Source organism: Panulirus ornatus, chromosome 19, assembly GCF_036320965.1.
Source record: "Panulirus ornatus isolate Po-2019 chromosome 19, ASM3632096v1, whole genome shotgun sequence".
In the NCBI taxonomy this organism is placed as follows: Eukaryota; Metazoa; Arthropoda; class Malacostraca; order Decapoda; family Palinuridae; genus Panulirus; species Panulirus ornatus.
This window is the reverse complement of record NC_092242.1, coordinates 64,344,024-64,358,478: the sequence shown is the minus strand read 5'-3', so window position 1 is coordinate 64,358,478 and position 14,455 is coordinate 64,344,024. Positions and strand designations below refer to the sequence as shown.

Below are 14,455 nucleotides of genomic sequence, written 5' to 3'. Positions count from 1 at the left end.
TGGCCAAGATCCACCGATGGGAGAAGCCCACCCGCTGAGCGCATATCAATTTTGATATATATATTCGTAGAGACTAGCACTGTGTGGATACCTCCTTCACCGTCTACCACCACCGCCTGCCTCCCCCGACAGATCTACCGAAGGCTTCCTGCAGCTTCGGGTCGTCGCTAGACTCGAGCAACATCAAGGAAGGTGACGACGTGTACTTCGAGTGTAGCATCGAGGCCAACCCCCGCGCCACCCGGGTCTCCTGGCGACACAATGTGAGTTGCCGTTCTTAAACTATCATCATTCTCAGTTGCGTCTACATCACCTTATGGTCTGGAGTTGCCGCTCTCAGTATTTCAGTCCTGGCGAAAGTTCATTTGGGAGGAATGGATTTCATCGTTCTCCAGGTCGAACTGATGTTGCTCCTCTTACCTTAATTGTGTTATTAATACTTTTGTGATTACTTCCACACCACTGTCCTTCCTTAGAATGGGGTCCTGAGGTGATTGTAATCAAATGAATAGACAAGACTGTGTGTGTGTGTGTGTGTGTGTGTGTGTGTGTGGTGTGTGTGTGTGTGTCATGAAGTATGTGTGTGTGTGTGTGAGTGTGTGTGTGTGTGTGTGTCATAGAACATACAAATACCTGAAATTTATGTATCTATCTATATTTGTCTCTCTAGTTGTGTGTGTGTGTGTGTGTGTGTGTGTGTGTGTTGTGTGTGTGTGTGTGTGTGTTTATACGCATACAGTGGTGTGTGTTTATATATTCGTTTATGTTTGTAGTCTTTAAATTTCCGTACATGACTCGTTATCCTGTGTTCATCTAGACATAACATACTCCCGTTCTCTATTCGTCCCTCACGCTGTTCTCCCATGTTCTACTTCCTCTCACACTGTCCTCCCGTGTTCTACTGCCCCTCACACTGTTCTCCCGTGTTCTACTGCCCCTCACACTTATCCTCCCGTGTCCTACTACCCCTCATACTGTTCTCCCGTGTTCTACTACCTCACACTGTTCTCCCGTGTTCTACTGCCCCTCACACTGTTCTCCCGTGTTCTACTGCCCCTCACACTGTTCTCCCGTGTTCTACTTCCCCTCACACTGTTCTCCCGTGTTCTACTACCCCTCACACTGTTCTCCCGTGTTCTACTGCCCCTCACACTGTTCTCCCGTGTTCTACTGCCCCTCACACTGTTCTCCCGTGTTCTACTGCCCCTCACACTGTTCTCCCGTGTTCTACTGCCCCTCACACTGTTCTCCCGTGTTCTACTGCCCCTCACACTGTTCTCCCGTGTTCTACTGCCCCTCACACTGTTCTCCCGTGTTCTACTGCCCCTCACACTGTTCTCCCGTGTTCTACTGCCCCTCACACTGTTCTCCCGTGTTCTACTGCCCCTCACACTGTTCTCCCGTGTTCTACTGCCCCTCACACTGTTCTCCCGTGTTCTACTGCCCCTCACACTGTTCTCCCGTGTTCTACTGCCCCTCACACTGTTCTCCCGTGTTCTACTGCCCCTCACACTGTTCTCCCGTGTTCTACTGCCCCTCACACTGTTCTCCCGTGTTCTACTGCCCCTCACACTGTTCTCCCGTGTTCTACTGCCCCTCACACTGTTCTCCCGTGTTCTACTGCCCCTCACACTGTTCTCCCGTGTTCTACTGCCCCTCACACTGTTCTCCCGTGTTCTACTGCCCCTCACACTGTTCTCCCGTGTTCTACTGCCCCTCACACTGTTCTCCCGTGTTCTACTGCCCCTCACACTGTTCTCCCGTGTTCTACTGCCCCTCACACTGTTCTCCCGTGTTCTACTGCCCCTCACACTGTTCTCCCGTGTTCTACTGCCCCTCACACTGTTCTCCCGTGTTCTACTGCCCCTCACACTGTTCTCCCGTGTTCTACTGCCCCTCACACTGTTCTCCCGTGTTCTACTGCCCCTCACACTGTTCTCCCGTGTTCTACTGCCCCTCACACTGTTCTCCCGTGTTCTACTGCCCCTCACACTGTTCTCCCGTGTTCTACTGCCCCTCACACTGTTCTCCATGTTCTACTTCCTCTCACACTGTTCTCCCGTGTTCTACTGCCCCTCACACTGTTCTCCCGTGTTCTACTGCCCCTCACACTGTTCTCCCGTGTTCTACTGCCCCTCACACTGTTCTCCCGTGTTCTACTGCCCCTCACACTGTTCTCCCGTGTTCTACTGCCCCTCACACTGTTCTCCCGTGTTCTACTGCCCCTCACACTGTTCTCCCGTGTTCTACTGCCCCTCACACTGTTCTCCCGTGTTCTACTGCCCCTCACACTGTTCTCCCGTGTTCTACTGCCCCTCACACTGTTCTCCCGTGTTCTACTGCCCCTCACACTGTTCTCCCGTGTTCTACTGCCCCTCACACTGTTCTCCCGTGTTCTACTGCCCCTCACACTGTTCTCCCGTGTTCTACTGCCCCTCACACTGTTCTCCCGTGTTCTACTGCCCCTCACACTGTTCTCCCGTGTTCTACTGCCCCTCACACTGTTCTCCCGTGTTCTACTGCCCCTCACACTGTTCTCCCGTGTTCTACTGCCCCTCACACTGTTCTCCCGTGTTCTACTGCCCCTCACACTGTTCTCCCGTGTTCTACTGCCCCTCACACTGTTCTCCCGTGTTCTACTGCCCCTCACACTGTTCTCCCGTGTTCTACTGCCCCTCACACTGTTCTCCCGTGTTCTACTGCCCCTCACACTGTTCTCCCGTGTTCTACTGCCCCTCACACTGTTCTCCCGTGTTCTACTGCCCCTCACACTGTTCTCCCGTGTTCTACTGCCCCTCACACTGTTCTCCCGTGTTCTACTGCCCCTCACACTGTTCTCCCGTGTTCTACTGCCCCTCACACTGTTCTCCCGTGTTCTACTGCCCCTCACACTGTTCTCCCGTGTTCTACTTCCCCTCACACTGTTCTCCCGTGTTCTACTACCCCTCACACTGTTCTCCCGTGTTCTACTTCCTCTCACACTGTTCTCCGTGTTCTACTGCCCCTCACACTGTTCTCCCGTGTTCTACTGCCCCTCACACTTATCCTCCCGTGTCCTACTACCCCTCATACTGTTCTCCCGTGTTCTACTACCTCTCACGCTGTTCACCCGTGTTCTCTACATTGTTCCTCCCTCCCTCCCTCCCTCCGTGCTCTGGTGCCTCTCCCGCCGTGCTGGGGCGCCGCCACAGGAGCTGCTCCTGACGCACAACGTGAGCGGGGGTGTGATCGTGAGCAACCAGAGTCTCGTGCTCCAACGCGTGGCCCGGGCACAGACGGGCCGCTACTCCTGCCTGGCCACCAACCTGGTGGGCCGGGCCTCCTCCAACGCCCTCAGGCTCGACATCAAGTGTGAGTAGTTGAGTGCTGTGGTGGTCTGGGTTTCGGGGCTTCAGAGTGCGATAATGGGTGTGTGTGTGTGTGTGTGTGTGTGTGTGTGTGTGTGTGTGTGTGTGTGTTGAAGGTGTGGGTCAGCGTTACTGGCTCTGCTCATAAGGTAAGTCAGTGTTCTCAAGAGTGTGACATCCGTGACGAGCAGCAGAGTGCGCTGCTGACTGCGTTGCTGATGCTCATAAGTCATTCTGAGTGCGTTCCTGAGAGTGCTGATGATCTGCGTCGGTCTTCTGCAGAGTGTGACATCAAGTGTGTGAGCGAGCGAGTGCGTTTTGTTCAGTGTGTTGCTGTGGGCTGGATTCTGGGTGTGCTTGTGATGTAGACTGGTGTATCTGTGTGAGTGTGTGGTCTTGCAGACATCAAACACACGTAGCTAAGTGTGTTGAATGTGTTATTGATATAGTGTGAGGCAGACACATCCTAACCCATCCTCTTCCTGTAAGCATCTCAGTCTTAATCTGTCTAGTTTCTAAAATGTATCTGTCAATTACAACATTTCCCCCTGAACACAGCACATATTCCGTTCTGGTCTTCAGTGAGGAAACTGACTTCAACCCAAGCGTTGTTTAAATGTCCAAATGCACATCAGAGATCTCAATGTATATATACATATATATATGATGCTTCAAATATATATGATGCATATGGCTTTGGGGAGGTACTCTTCCTTCCTCTCCCGTCCTTCCTCCTCCTCCTGCTGCTGGCTGCTGCTGCTACTCCTGCCGGAGCAGCCAGGCCACGCACGTGCCGTCTCATTATGGATGAGCCCAGGACCCGGGCGGGGCTCAGTGAGCGCCCTCCTGTAAACAACTTAGCTCTGGTGAATGTGCAGGACTGATTCAGTATTCAGGACATCGGTGCCAGGTAGAGGGAGGAAGTGGCCAGTCTGTCCGGAGGATTTGCTGAAAGTACCGGACCCTCTCTCTCTCTCTCTCTCTCTCTCTCTCTCTCTCTCTCTCTCTCTCTCTCTCTCTCTCTCTCTCTCTCTCAGCTGCTCTGAGAAGACTCGTTTCACGAGCTCAATGAATGCAAGCCACTTCGTTCGGAGCAAGGCTTTCCCTGCGTCTCGTTCAACCCCCACCCTCAAAATCTTCCCCCTCCCTACCCTTTAAGCCTACGCATTTACACGTTATTTACATCATTTACACACGTTTGTAAGACGTGGTATCTTTGACACGTCATTCCTTTCCCCTATGTTCTCCTGCCGCACACAGACGCCCCCGTGTGTTCGCCGGGTCAGGTCACGACCTACGCCGTCAGTCGGTACGAGGACGCGGAGGTGACCTGCTCCGTGGACGCCAACCCCGTCCAGGACTCCTTCCAGTGGACGTTCAACAACACGGCGGACACCATCGACGTGCCCCAGGGCAGGTTTTCCTCCACCAGGAGCCACAGCGTCATCACCTACACGCCCATGACCTCCCTGGACTACGGGACGCTCCTCTGCTGGGCCACCAACGAGATCGGGACCCAGAGGGAACCCTGCGTCTTCCACATCGTCCCAGCGGGTGAGGTGCTCCGGGGGTTGAGTCTCGATAGGTTACCAGAGGTTACCTTCGTCAGGTAGGTTACCAGAGGTTACCTTCGTCAGGTAGGGTAACATAGGTTACCTACGTCAGGTAGGGTAACAGAGGTTACCTTCGTCAGGTAGGATAACAGAGGTTACCTTCGTCAGGTAGGGTAACATAGGTTACCTTCGTCAGGTAGGTTACCAGAGGTTACCTTCGTCAGGTAGGGTATCAGAGGTCGCCTACGTCAGGTACCAGGGTACCAGTGGTCAGATACGTCAGGACAGGTACTAGTGGTCAGGCACGTCAGGCAAAGTACCAGTGATCAGGTACGTAAGGCCAGGTAACAGGTGTCAGGTACGTCACACTGAAGTACGAGTGGTTAGATACTTAAATGTGGCCTGGTATATCTAGCCAGATGAGAACACAGGGAAAAGAATCGTCTCTGAAGAGGAGGACAGACCAAACCAGAGGAACTCTACCATCTTCCCATGTTAGACGGAAAACCTCGAACTTGCGTCCCCTCCTGAGCCTCAAATTTACCTCTCCTGCCGACCGGGATTGAGTCGCCCGAGCTGCACCCACCCTCGTCTCCAGCCGTGCAACCCACCCCGGTAACCCAACCCACCCCGGTAACCCAGTACACAGTCCTCATGGCATCAGGTTCAGAGGTGGAGCGTTACAGCGATGCACAGCACAGCACAGTCCTTCTCAAGGCATCAGGTTCAGGGGTGGAGCGTCACAGAGACGCACAGCACAGCACAGTCCTTCTCAAGGCATCAGGTTCAGAGGTGGAGCGTCACAGGGACGCACAATACAGCACTGCAGACCACTGTCCCTCTCATGATATCAGGTTCAGAAGTGGAGCGTCACAGCGACGCACAATACAGCACTGCACAGTACTGTCCCTCTCATGGCATCAGGTTCAGAGGTGGAGCGTCACAGCGACGCACAATACAGCACTGCACAGCACTGTCCCTCTCATGATATCAGGTTCAGAGGTGGAGCGTCACAGCGACGCACAGCACAACACAGTAGAGTCCCTCTCAGGGTACAGGGGGGGAAATAATGACACTCAATGAATCGCCTCTCGCTGCATCGCATCTGCCACTCTCCACTTTACTCGGTGCAAATGCCTGACACACTCCAATACTCTTTGCAAATGATTTGCAATACTCTCCTTGTGATTAACGTCGGCTGCATTACTGGCTGTAAATAACTTACATTCTGTATAGTCTGCAAATAGCTTACACTCAGCGGTGCTGAAATTCTATCAGTTGTAACTTCCTCTATTTTTTCATACCTTGTAAATAACGTATACTATCTCGCACGTATGCCCAGTTTACACTATAGTGACAACAGGTTCCACTGCATTATTCGTTATAACACTGTTCTGTGTCTATCATGCAGGTACTCCTCTCCCAACAACCTTCCTCCACGCCTGCAAGCAGCCCTCTCCTTCCCCTCCTGACCACCCAATTGCCTCACTGACCTCCTCCAGGGGAAGGCCATTAGGTCACCTCCTGTAGAGCTCAGAGCTCCCTTATCATCGTCCTGTTGTGTACTCATTTCCCTCCTCTTTACCGTCCTGGCGTGTACTCATTTCCCATCACCTCCAACTGTTCGAGGTCCCAGGTATCTGTCCGACAGAAGCAGGTGTATGTCCTCTCGTTACATGACCTTTTCCATGGTTGACCTTTACGCCAGATAACCTCCCTCCCCCCAGGTAAGCTGAAGCCAAAGTAAAGTTCACCGCTTCGCCAGGTAAGCTGAAGCCCCAGTAACCTCCACCTCTCCCCCAGGGAAGCTGAAGCCCCATTAACCTTCACCTCTCCCCCAGGTAAGCTGAAGCTCCAGTAACCTCCACCTCTCCCTCAGGTAAGCTGAAGCCCCATTAACCTTCACCTCTCCCCCAGGTAAGCTGAAGCCCCATTAACCTTCACCTCTCCCCCAGGTAAGCTGAAGCTCCAGTAACCTCCACCTCTCCCCCAGGTAAGCTGAAGCCCCAGTAACCCCCATCTCTACCCCCAGGTAAGCCTGGGTCGCCGGGTGACTGCAGGGTGAGGCACGGGAGCCGAACCTCCGTCAGGGTCCGATGTGAGGCCGGGAACAGCGGCGGCCTCACCCAGCACTTCCTGCTTGAGGCCGACCTCCAGCACGGCCCCCAAAACGGCCTCCAGGCCCTTAACTTCACCGCCCCCTCCGTCCCCGACTTCTACGTGAGTCTCTCTCTCTCTCTCTCTCTCTCTCTCTCTCTCTCTCTCTCTCTCTCTCTCTCTCTCTCTCTCTCTCTCTCTCTCTCTACATACATACATACATATATATATATATATATATATATATATATATATATATATATATATATATATATATATATATATATATATATATATATATATATATTCCCTCAAAGGCATAGTCCTCTGTTCTTAATCCTACCTTGCTAATGCGGGAAATGGTGAAGAGCATGAAAGAAAGAAATATATATACAGAACACACCACAAGCTGAAGTCAATGAAATACAAATCCACCTGAGCCAGGTTATCTTACATTCATCTTTGTGGAATTAGGTGCCTTTTTTTTTTTTTCCAAATCGACAGTGATGCTTTGAACCCCCTCCGACCACCAGCGGTAGAGATCACTATTGTTGGTTTATGCCAGCCGGCCGAGAGCTGACTTGATACTGGCGCTTGGAATATGTGGTAGAATCATCTTCATCACAGACACAGACGTACGTTTACCGCAAGTCAATACTTCCTCTGTCAATACTGATCATTGTATTCAATTCTCTGTGCTTTGCTTTCCCCCCCAAATATCAAAAGGAATGGGATTCTTCCTTCCCCCAATTTCAGGGGAAGTGTGTCTCTCCTGTAATTTCCCCAGAGAAAAGAGAGTGAGTGAGTGAGGTTCGAAGATTTCTTTAAATAACGTATAAAAGTCTTTTCTGGGGGGGAAGGTTGAGGGGAACTCGCTCAAATTTCGTTCCAAACGTTACCACTGGCCTTTGTTTGCGCCAAACTTGGGAGGATTGCTCAATTAGCTGGTAAATATTGGACCGCTCAAGTTTTTGTGGTGAGGCAATTCATCACATTTTCTACACACACACACACACACACACACACACACACACACAGCACATTCCGTGGGCCACATACATACCAAGTGTGCATTATGTGGTCTCAGAACCATTCTCAACACCTTCTTCAGATCTTTTTCTATCGGTGGTCATAACTTGACCTTAATGGCTGACCCTGGCGGTCAATACCTGTTCTTTCCCCAGGGGGAATGGAGTACCAGCTGGGGGAGGGAGGTCACGACAGTGTACCCCTCCCCCACTCACAGGTGGAGGAGGGCTCTGTGAGGGTGGGGTGGGGTGTGGTACCAGCAGCTACGGCCCTAACAGTGTCACACCCCCCCACAGGTGGAGGGCCTGGAAGAGGGGCAGACGTACCAGCTGGTGGTTCGGGCGGTGAACGACAAGGGAACCAGCGAGGCGACCATCCTGACCATCACCAGCGCTGGCACCAACGGCTCTGTCTACCAGCTCTATGGTTAGTGGTTATACCAGCCCTTGCCACTAGCTCTATGGGTAGTGGTGCTACCAGCTCTATGGCTAGTGGTGCTACCAGCTCTATGGCTAGTGGTTATACCAGCCCTTGCCACTAGCTCTATGGGTAGTGGTGCTAACAGCTCTATGGCTAGTGGTTATACCAGCCCTTGCCACTAGCTCTATGGCTAGTGGTTATACCAGCCCTTGCTACTAGCTCTATGGGTGGTGGTGCTACCAGCTCTATGGCTAGTGGTGTCACCAGCTCTATGGCTAGCGGTGCTACCAGCTCTATGCTGAGTCGGTGAAACTGTTCTAGGAGTCAGCAGGACGTGTTGAACACCTCACCTCACTTCCCCAAGCGACGGACATTCATCTCAATTCTCAATGTTACGGTGGATGTCTGTCTCCTGGGCCTCGCCACACGGTGGAGGCTATCATCATGTGTCAAGGAACGCTTCGACGTGCGTTCGACCGCTTACGGCCGCCCAAGCAACCCCACGAAGACACAAGATCGGAACAATCACAAAATGTAAACAGTCAAAATTAAGAGTAAAAAAAAATTCTTGACTGCCTGGGGGGAAGTTAGGTGAGGTTTTTACAGCTTCGGTTGATTTTTTTTTTCTTAAGACCCTAACCCACTTTTATTTACAGTGATCCCAAGGAAAAGACACTACGGTCGGGTAAATGGGGACACAAAGTCCGATAAAACAGCACGACCCATAAACATAGTCAAAGGCCTATTGGCTTAACCTCTAAGTATATAGACACCTCTGAAGTGTACAGACTCCAGTAACATTAATCAAGGCATTTAGTGATGATAAAGGTCAATAAACTTCATTAATAGACGAAACGAGCACATAAGAAGTCATTATCGGTACGTAAATAATTGAGGAGAAAAATCTTCCACCCCTTCGGCAGACGGTCCCTCAGAGGCCGAGGTTCGAGACTCGGGAAAGAAAATGGAGGAGGGCAACGAGGGTTCCCAACACGTCGACGAATCCCTCCTGGAGAGCCTGACCCTACCCTCCGTCGTGGCTGGGGTCCTGAGCGCGGGGTCGGGGTTGGTCTTCCTGCTGATCCTTCTGCTTCTGGTGATCACCTTCCGCAGCAGGAGAGCGCCACAGGCGGCGTCCCTGGCCGCTGAGCATCACCACAAGGACGTGCAGGAGGAGCGGCGGCCCCAGTGTGGCTCCGGAGGGGAGAGCCGAACCTCGTCCTTGTTGACGTCTGAGCATGACAGCTCCTGTCTCGAGAGGGACATGCAGGTAGGTCCTCCTGGTAGGGGTGCACGGGGTTGGGGTACAGAGGAGGAGGGGGAATGGGATGGAGAGGAGGCAGTTTAAGTAAATAGGAGAGCATTAAAAGCTTCATGAAAGAGATTCATTCGCGTTCTAATCTGGGAATAATTAAATGTCTCTCCGTCAGGACGGACGCGCCGTCTTCTGACGTGTCTGCTTCTACGGTTACGAAGTTAACCGTTACTCCTTACAGCTACAACTACAACACCTACAGTGGTTACTCCTACTAACTTAATATATCTCATCTGTAACAACAATACCTGTAATTAATGCAATTATTGCCGTAATAATTTTGTCAGCTTCTACTACTACTATACTACTACAATCACTTTTACTACTACTACTACTACTTCTACTAGTACTATTACTATCACAAAAACTCAGGTGGCACCAGCCTTCATACCTGACCCTCAACAGGTGGAGTATGAGAGTGACCTTGACCCCGATGTGATACCCCTGCAGGAGTCCTCCGGTGGGGGTAAGACGCCCCTGGCAGTTACGCTCCTCCCGTCGGAGGGGTATCGGTACCCATCCGTCCACCTGCCAACGTTCGTCAGCGCCCAGGTCTGGCCCTCTCCCTTGCCTTAAACCTCCTCTCTCTCTCTCTCTCTCTCTCTCTCTCTCTCTCTCTCTCTCTCTCTCTCTCTCTCTCTCTCTCTCTCTCCCTCCAAACCACTCAGCATAACATGCATCAGGCATCACTCATGCACACGGCATGTTCCTCATCTCCTGTCATCACAGTTTCTAACCTCACTTCGTCATGTTAAATTTAGGTTACCAGTCTCCATTCAATCATTCGGCTGTCGTTACTAAACGTACACTCTATTCAGCAAGCTTAAGCTATTTGAGTCGCCACGCTGTAAGGATCATATTCATGAACTACTAACACAAAGCCTAAGTCGTTCTGGATTAACATTCCCTTCAGTGTTTTAAGAAATGATAGCCACTACTAGTAATACAAAATAATAATAATAATAATAATAATAATAATAATAATAATAATAATAATAATAATAATAATTCACTTAAAATTCACATATTTAAAGTCCCTTCTATTCCCCCTCCCCCTTGTTTTAATCACTTCAGAGTGGTTTTTACCGAAAAAAAACAAAAACACCTTTTAACTTATTTTCGCAACGATAACAAAACGCCCTTCTTTCAAAAGCCCCAAGCCTAGGGCTATCTTTCCGTTCCTTTCATTAATCGTATTATTGCTCACGTATTTATACACATGGTACACAGACGGGGGGCTGGCTGGCTGACTGGAAAAGTGCTGGAGGCGCCTTGGTTCCTCGACTAATAGCGTTACGCATTTCACAGTCACTGAGCAAGAATGTAATAACAGCGCAACTATTAATGTCTGTCGGTGCGCCGAGAACATATACCTCGGACATGAATATTTGCTGTAATTATATATTCGGAAATCTATCTGCCGATGTGCCGTTAGCACTGGTCACATGCAGCGGTACTGGCTGTGTGGCTCTGTATCCATTAAATCTAAGGTAGTTGGAATGTCTGGTTACAAGGCATGAGAAGCCTATCATCAAACGCTTGGCCAACATCCACTTACATACCTATCTCTCTCCATTAGCAGACTCATTAAGTGATGCTAGACGTAAATGACTGAGATGTCAATTCAGTGAATATTCATGACACTTTTTTTCCACGTTATTAAGTTAAAGAGTTATATGAAGCGTATTATGGGCGGTTGGTTATTAAGGCTTTAGGCCTATCGATTCCAAGGGTAAAAAAAGCAGTCAACGTTACTTAATAAAACACAAACGGAAAGTCATACATTTGGCCCATCGTAAGAATTCTAATTTGTGGGGGGGGGGGAAATTATTATCTCTGTCTACTGATAAACACAAAAATTTATTACCGAAAACAGTCGATTTAACGCGGAGAAAAAGATACTGTAAATCAAATCATGATGAAAATCTAATGAAAACTATTACCTACTGTACTTGATTGTTCACATGTGTGTAACCTTTACGTCCAGCAAATAATTTAATAGCTACGGCTAGGTTATCCCTCTGCCTTTAAGCACTGTCTCTTTCCAGAATGTATTCTGTATTCCGTGTGTGTCTGTATTGTAAACCTGTTAACATGTGGTCGTCTCCCCACGCCCCAGGGTAACCCACGGTACAGCATACTTGGGGTGGTTCCCCAGGCTCCGCCGGCAGCGCCTCCTCGGGGTGTGAAGGATGTGCCTGGTCCGTACTACCCTCATGACCACCACCGCGACCGTACATACCAACCGGAGCTGCCAAAGACCTCCTCCCTGCCTCGGAGAACGCCCGTCACGTCTCCGAGTGCCCCTGGCTCCTACCCCGCAGTGCTCAGCCCTGACCAGCTTCCGTACCAGGAGGTGGAGGGAAGCCTGCCCAACCCTGTGGCATCATACCCAGGGCTCCATAGGAAGCAGGTGTCCTTCACCAGACATCTGAGTTACGAGGACGACGCCCCAAGCACTCCGCTCTTGAAGAAAGCAGAGAGTTGCGTTTGATGCTAACCTGAAGGACTGATGAGGGGCATTAATGTAAGATTAGCTTTTTATACTGGTCAATCATCCTTCTTCTGTTGGTAAATCCTATTCAATATTGCTCCACTTGGAGGAAAGCTGAATAACAAGGGTTATCATTGCAATTTGGTGTCTTTTTGGTGACGCTACGGGACGTATGCGTGAGAGCCATGATGGTTTGTGTGTGTGTGTGTGTGTGTGTGTGTGTGTTAGGTTCACTGCTCAACTGCAAATAGAAACGAAGTTAAAGATAAGTGACAAGACATCTAAGAGAACACTTGTCCACCACCATCTACTAACAAAGTTAGTAACTGCTTTTAAGATTGTGTGCATATTTCTCGTATGTTCAGTGTGGAAAATACACGAGGAAAAAATGCGTTTTAAATGGAAAAGCTTTTCATGTAATATCTTTAGAGCTAACACGAGTCCGTAAGGCACAATGGTGGTCATCAGTGTTCAGTCTCCCTGTATCCAGATCACTCACTGCTTGCGACAGTCCCGAAATAGGACCATAACCTTCACGTGGTATCATGGGGGAACTGGCCAGCGGCCACCATATCGGAGACTGTGTGAAGAGCTGACTATACCATGCTATTCAAAACTATCTTGTCTTTTTTTTTTTTAATCAGGTATTTACTCAAATTTTATTTCAAATATTGATTTTTACCCCCCCTTACGATCTCAAATATTGATAAGTATTTCCTTTTCAGTGCTTGTTTTATATTGTGAGTTTGTACCGAATCTTCATAAAAAATATCGAAATGTAAATATGAAATTCAAGTGTAAATAAACCATATGTGACTGAAAATAATCGCTTTTGTACAGAGGTCTGTGTAAATTTCTAAATGTGGAGTGGATCTGTTTTTTACGTGTCATTTTATATACAATCCAATAATCAAAATTTCGAAAAACATATATTGGTGAGTATACACTTCAGTAACTTTATAATCACTTTTGTATACAGAGGCTCGATCATTGTAATACACTGTAGGAAATAAAACTGTACGTTATGACTGTACTGTAATGTCCTTCTATATTTACTAATTCAAGAACTCACGACCATTGACTATATCTACTGAGTTATCTTAAAAACATGACATTCCACTAAATCTCACATCCTTTCAAGAACACTGCGAGAATCTTCGTGGGCATAACCAACTAATATTTACGAAATTTCGTGCATGAAATATATGAAATCAGTTTGCCAATCTAGAGAAATATTTTCAGTATCATATGAGCACAATACGACGATATATTCCGCATAATGCGACCACTAAGCAAGACATTTTTTCACCTGGCCCTTATGGGTCAGATCTAAACCCACCACCTCATACATAATGGTCATATCATGAGATTCATGGGTCGTACCTTCATGCTCAATGGATTGAATTGTCTTCTGTGTCCTCCCACTATGACATTGCCTTCAACTGTGATGACCTCACACTCATTCATATTTTACTCCACACATACACCTCATTATTCAACACTTTCATGTTACAAAAGTATGCATAGATAATAATAATAATAATAATAATAATAATGATAAGAAGAAGAAGAATATTTAAGAGGATCACAATATTTATACCATCTAGCCTATCATTTATTCACAGAACTTAACAGCGAAAAACATCTATACAATAACCAATGAATGTAAATAATGGTAAACTTCTAGGTTAGATGCATCACAGAAATAGTTCTGGAATATGCGTGATTCTCCATTTTAATGACAGTGTAGCGTGTGGAAAATAAACTAAATACTTCCTTTTACGACAGGGATAGTCGATAGCGGGGAGGGCTATGAAGATGAAGGAAAACGTTGGATCAGTTTACTGAAAAGCTTAAAGTGTTGACTTCGACAGGAAGTTAGGTAAGGTTTTCAGGGGTTTTCTTATTCCTAACATGCTTCAGTGACTGGTTACTTTACAAGTTTCAGTGACATTCTTCTACATGTTTCAGTGACTTGTTAAATCATTTTACTTCCACGTTTTCCCTGATCTTCATAACCATCTCCACTATCGACAGTATTGCAGATTAAAAAGAAAAATGAAAATCACGCTCCACCACGCATTAACTACACAAGATATGCAGAACAAAAGCTCTCATATTTCAAAGCTACATCTGTGACGCATTTACAGTAGTACTTCAAATAATGATACAGACATTATCACCGGCCTGTGAAAATAAT

The 14,455-nt window shown here is 48.4% G+C and overlaps 1 protein-coding gene across 1 annotated transcript in view; it reads left to right on the top strand.

The window, feature by feature from the left end:
• LOC139755605 (nephrin-like) overlaps positions 1–13,281 on the top strand; it is a 152,471-nt gene extending 139,190 nt beyond the window's left edge. Inside the window, 8 exon segments of the mRNA XM_071674149.1 lie at positions 133–263; positions 3,192–3,351; positions 4,608–4,901; positions 6,933–7,120; positions 8,323–8,452; positions 9,370–9,716; positions 10,167–10,313; positions 11,881–13,281. Of these exon segments, the coding sequence (XP_071530250.1) occupies positions 133–263; positions 3,192–3,351; positions 4,608–4,901; positions 6,933–7,120; positions 8,323–8,452; positions 9,370–9,716; positions 10,167–10,313; positions 11,881–12,255 (1,772 nt within the window). The 3' untranslated portion in view covers positions 12,256–13,281.
• The last annotated feature ends 1,174 nt before the right edge of the window (positions 13,282–14,455 follow it).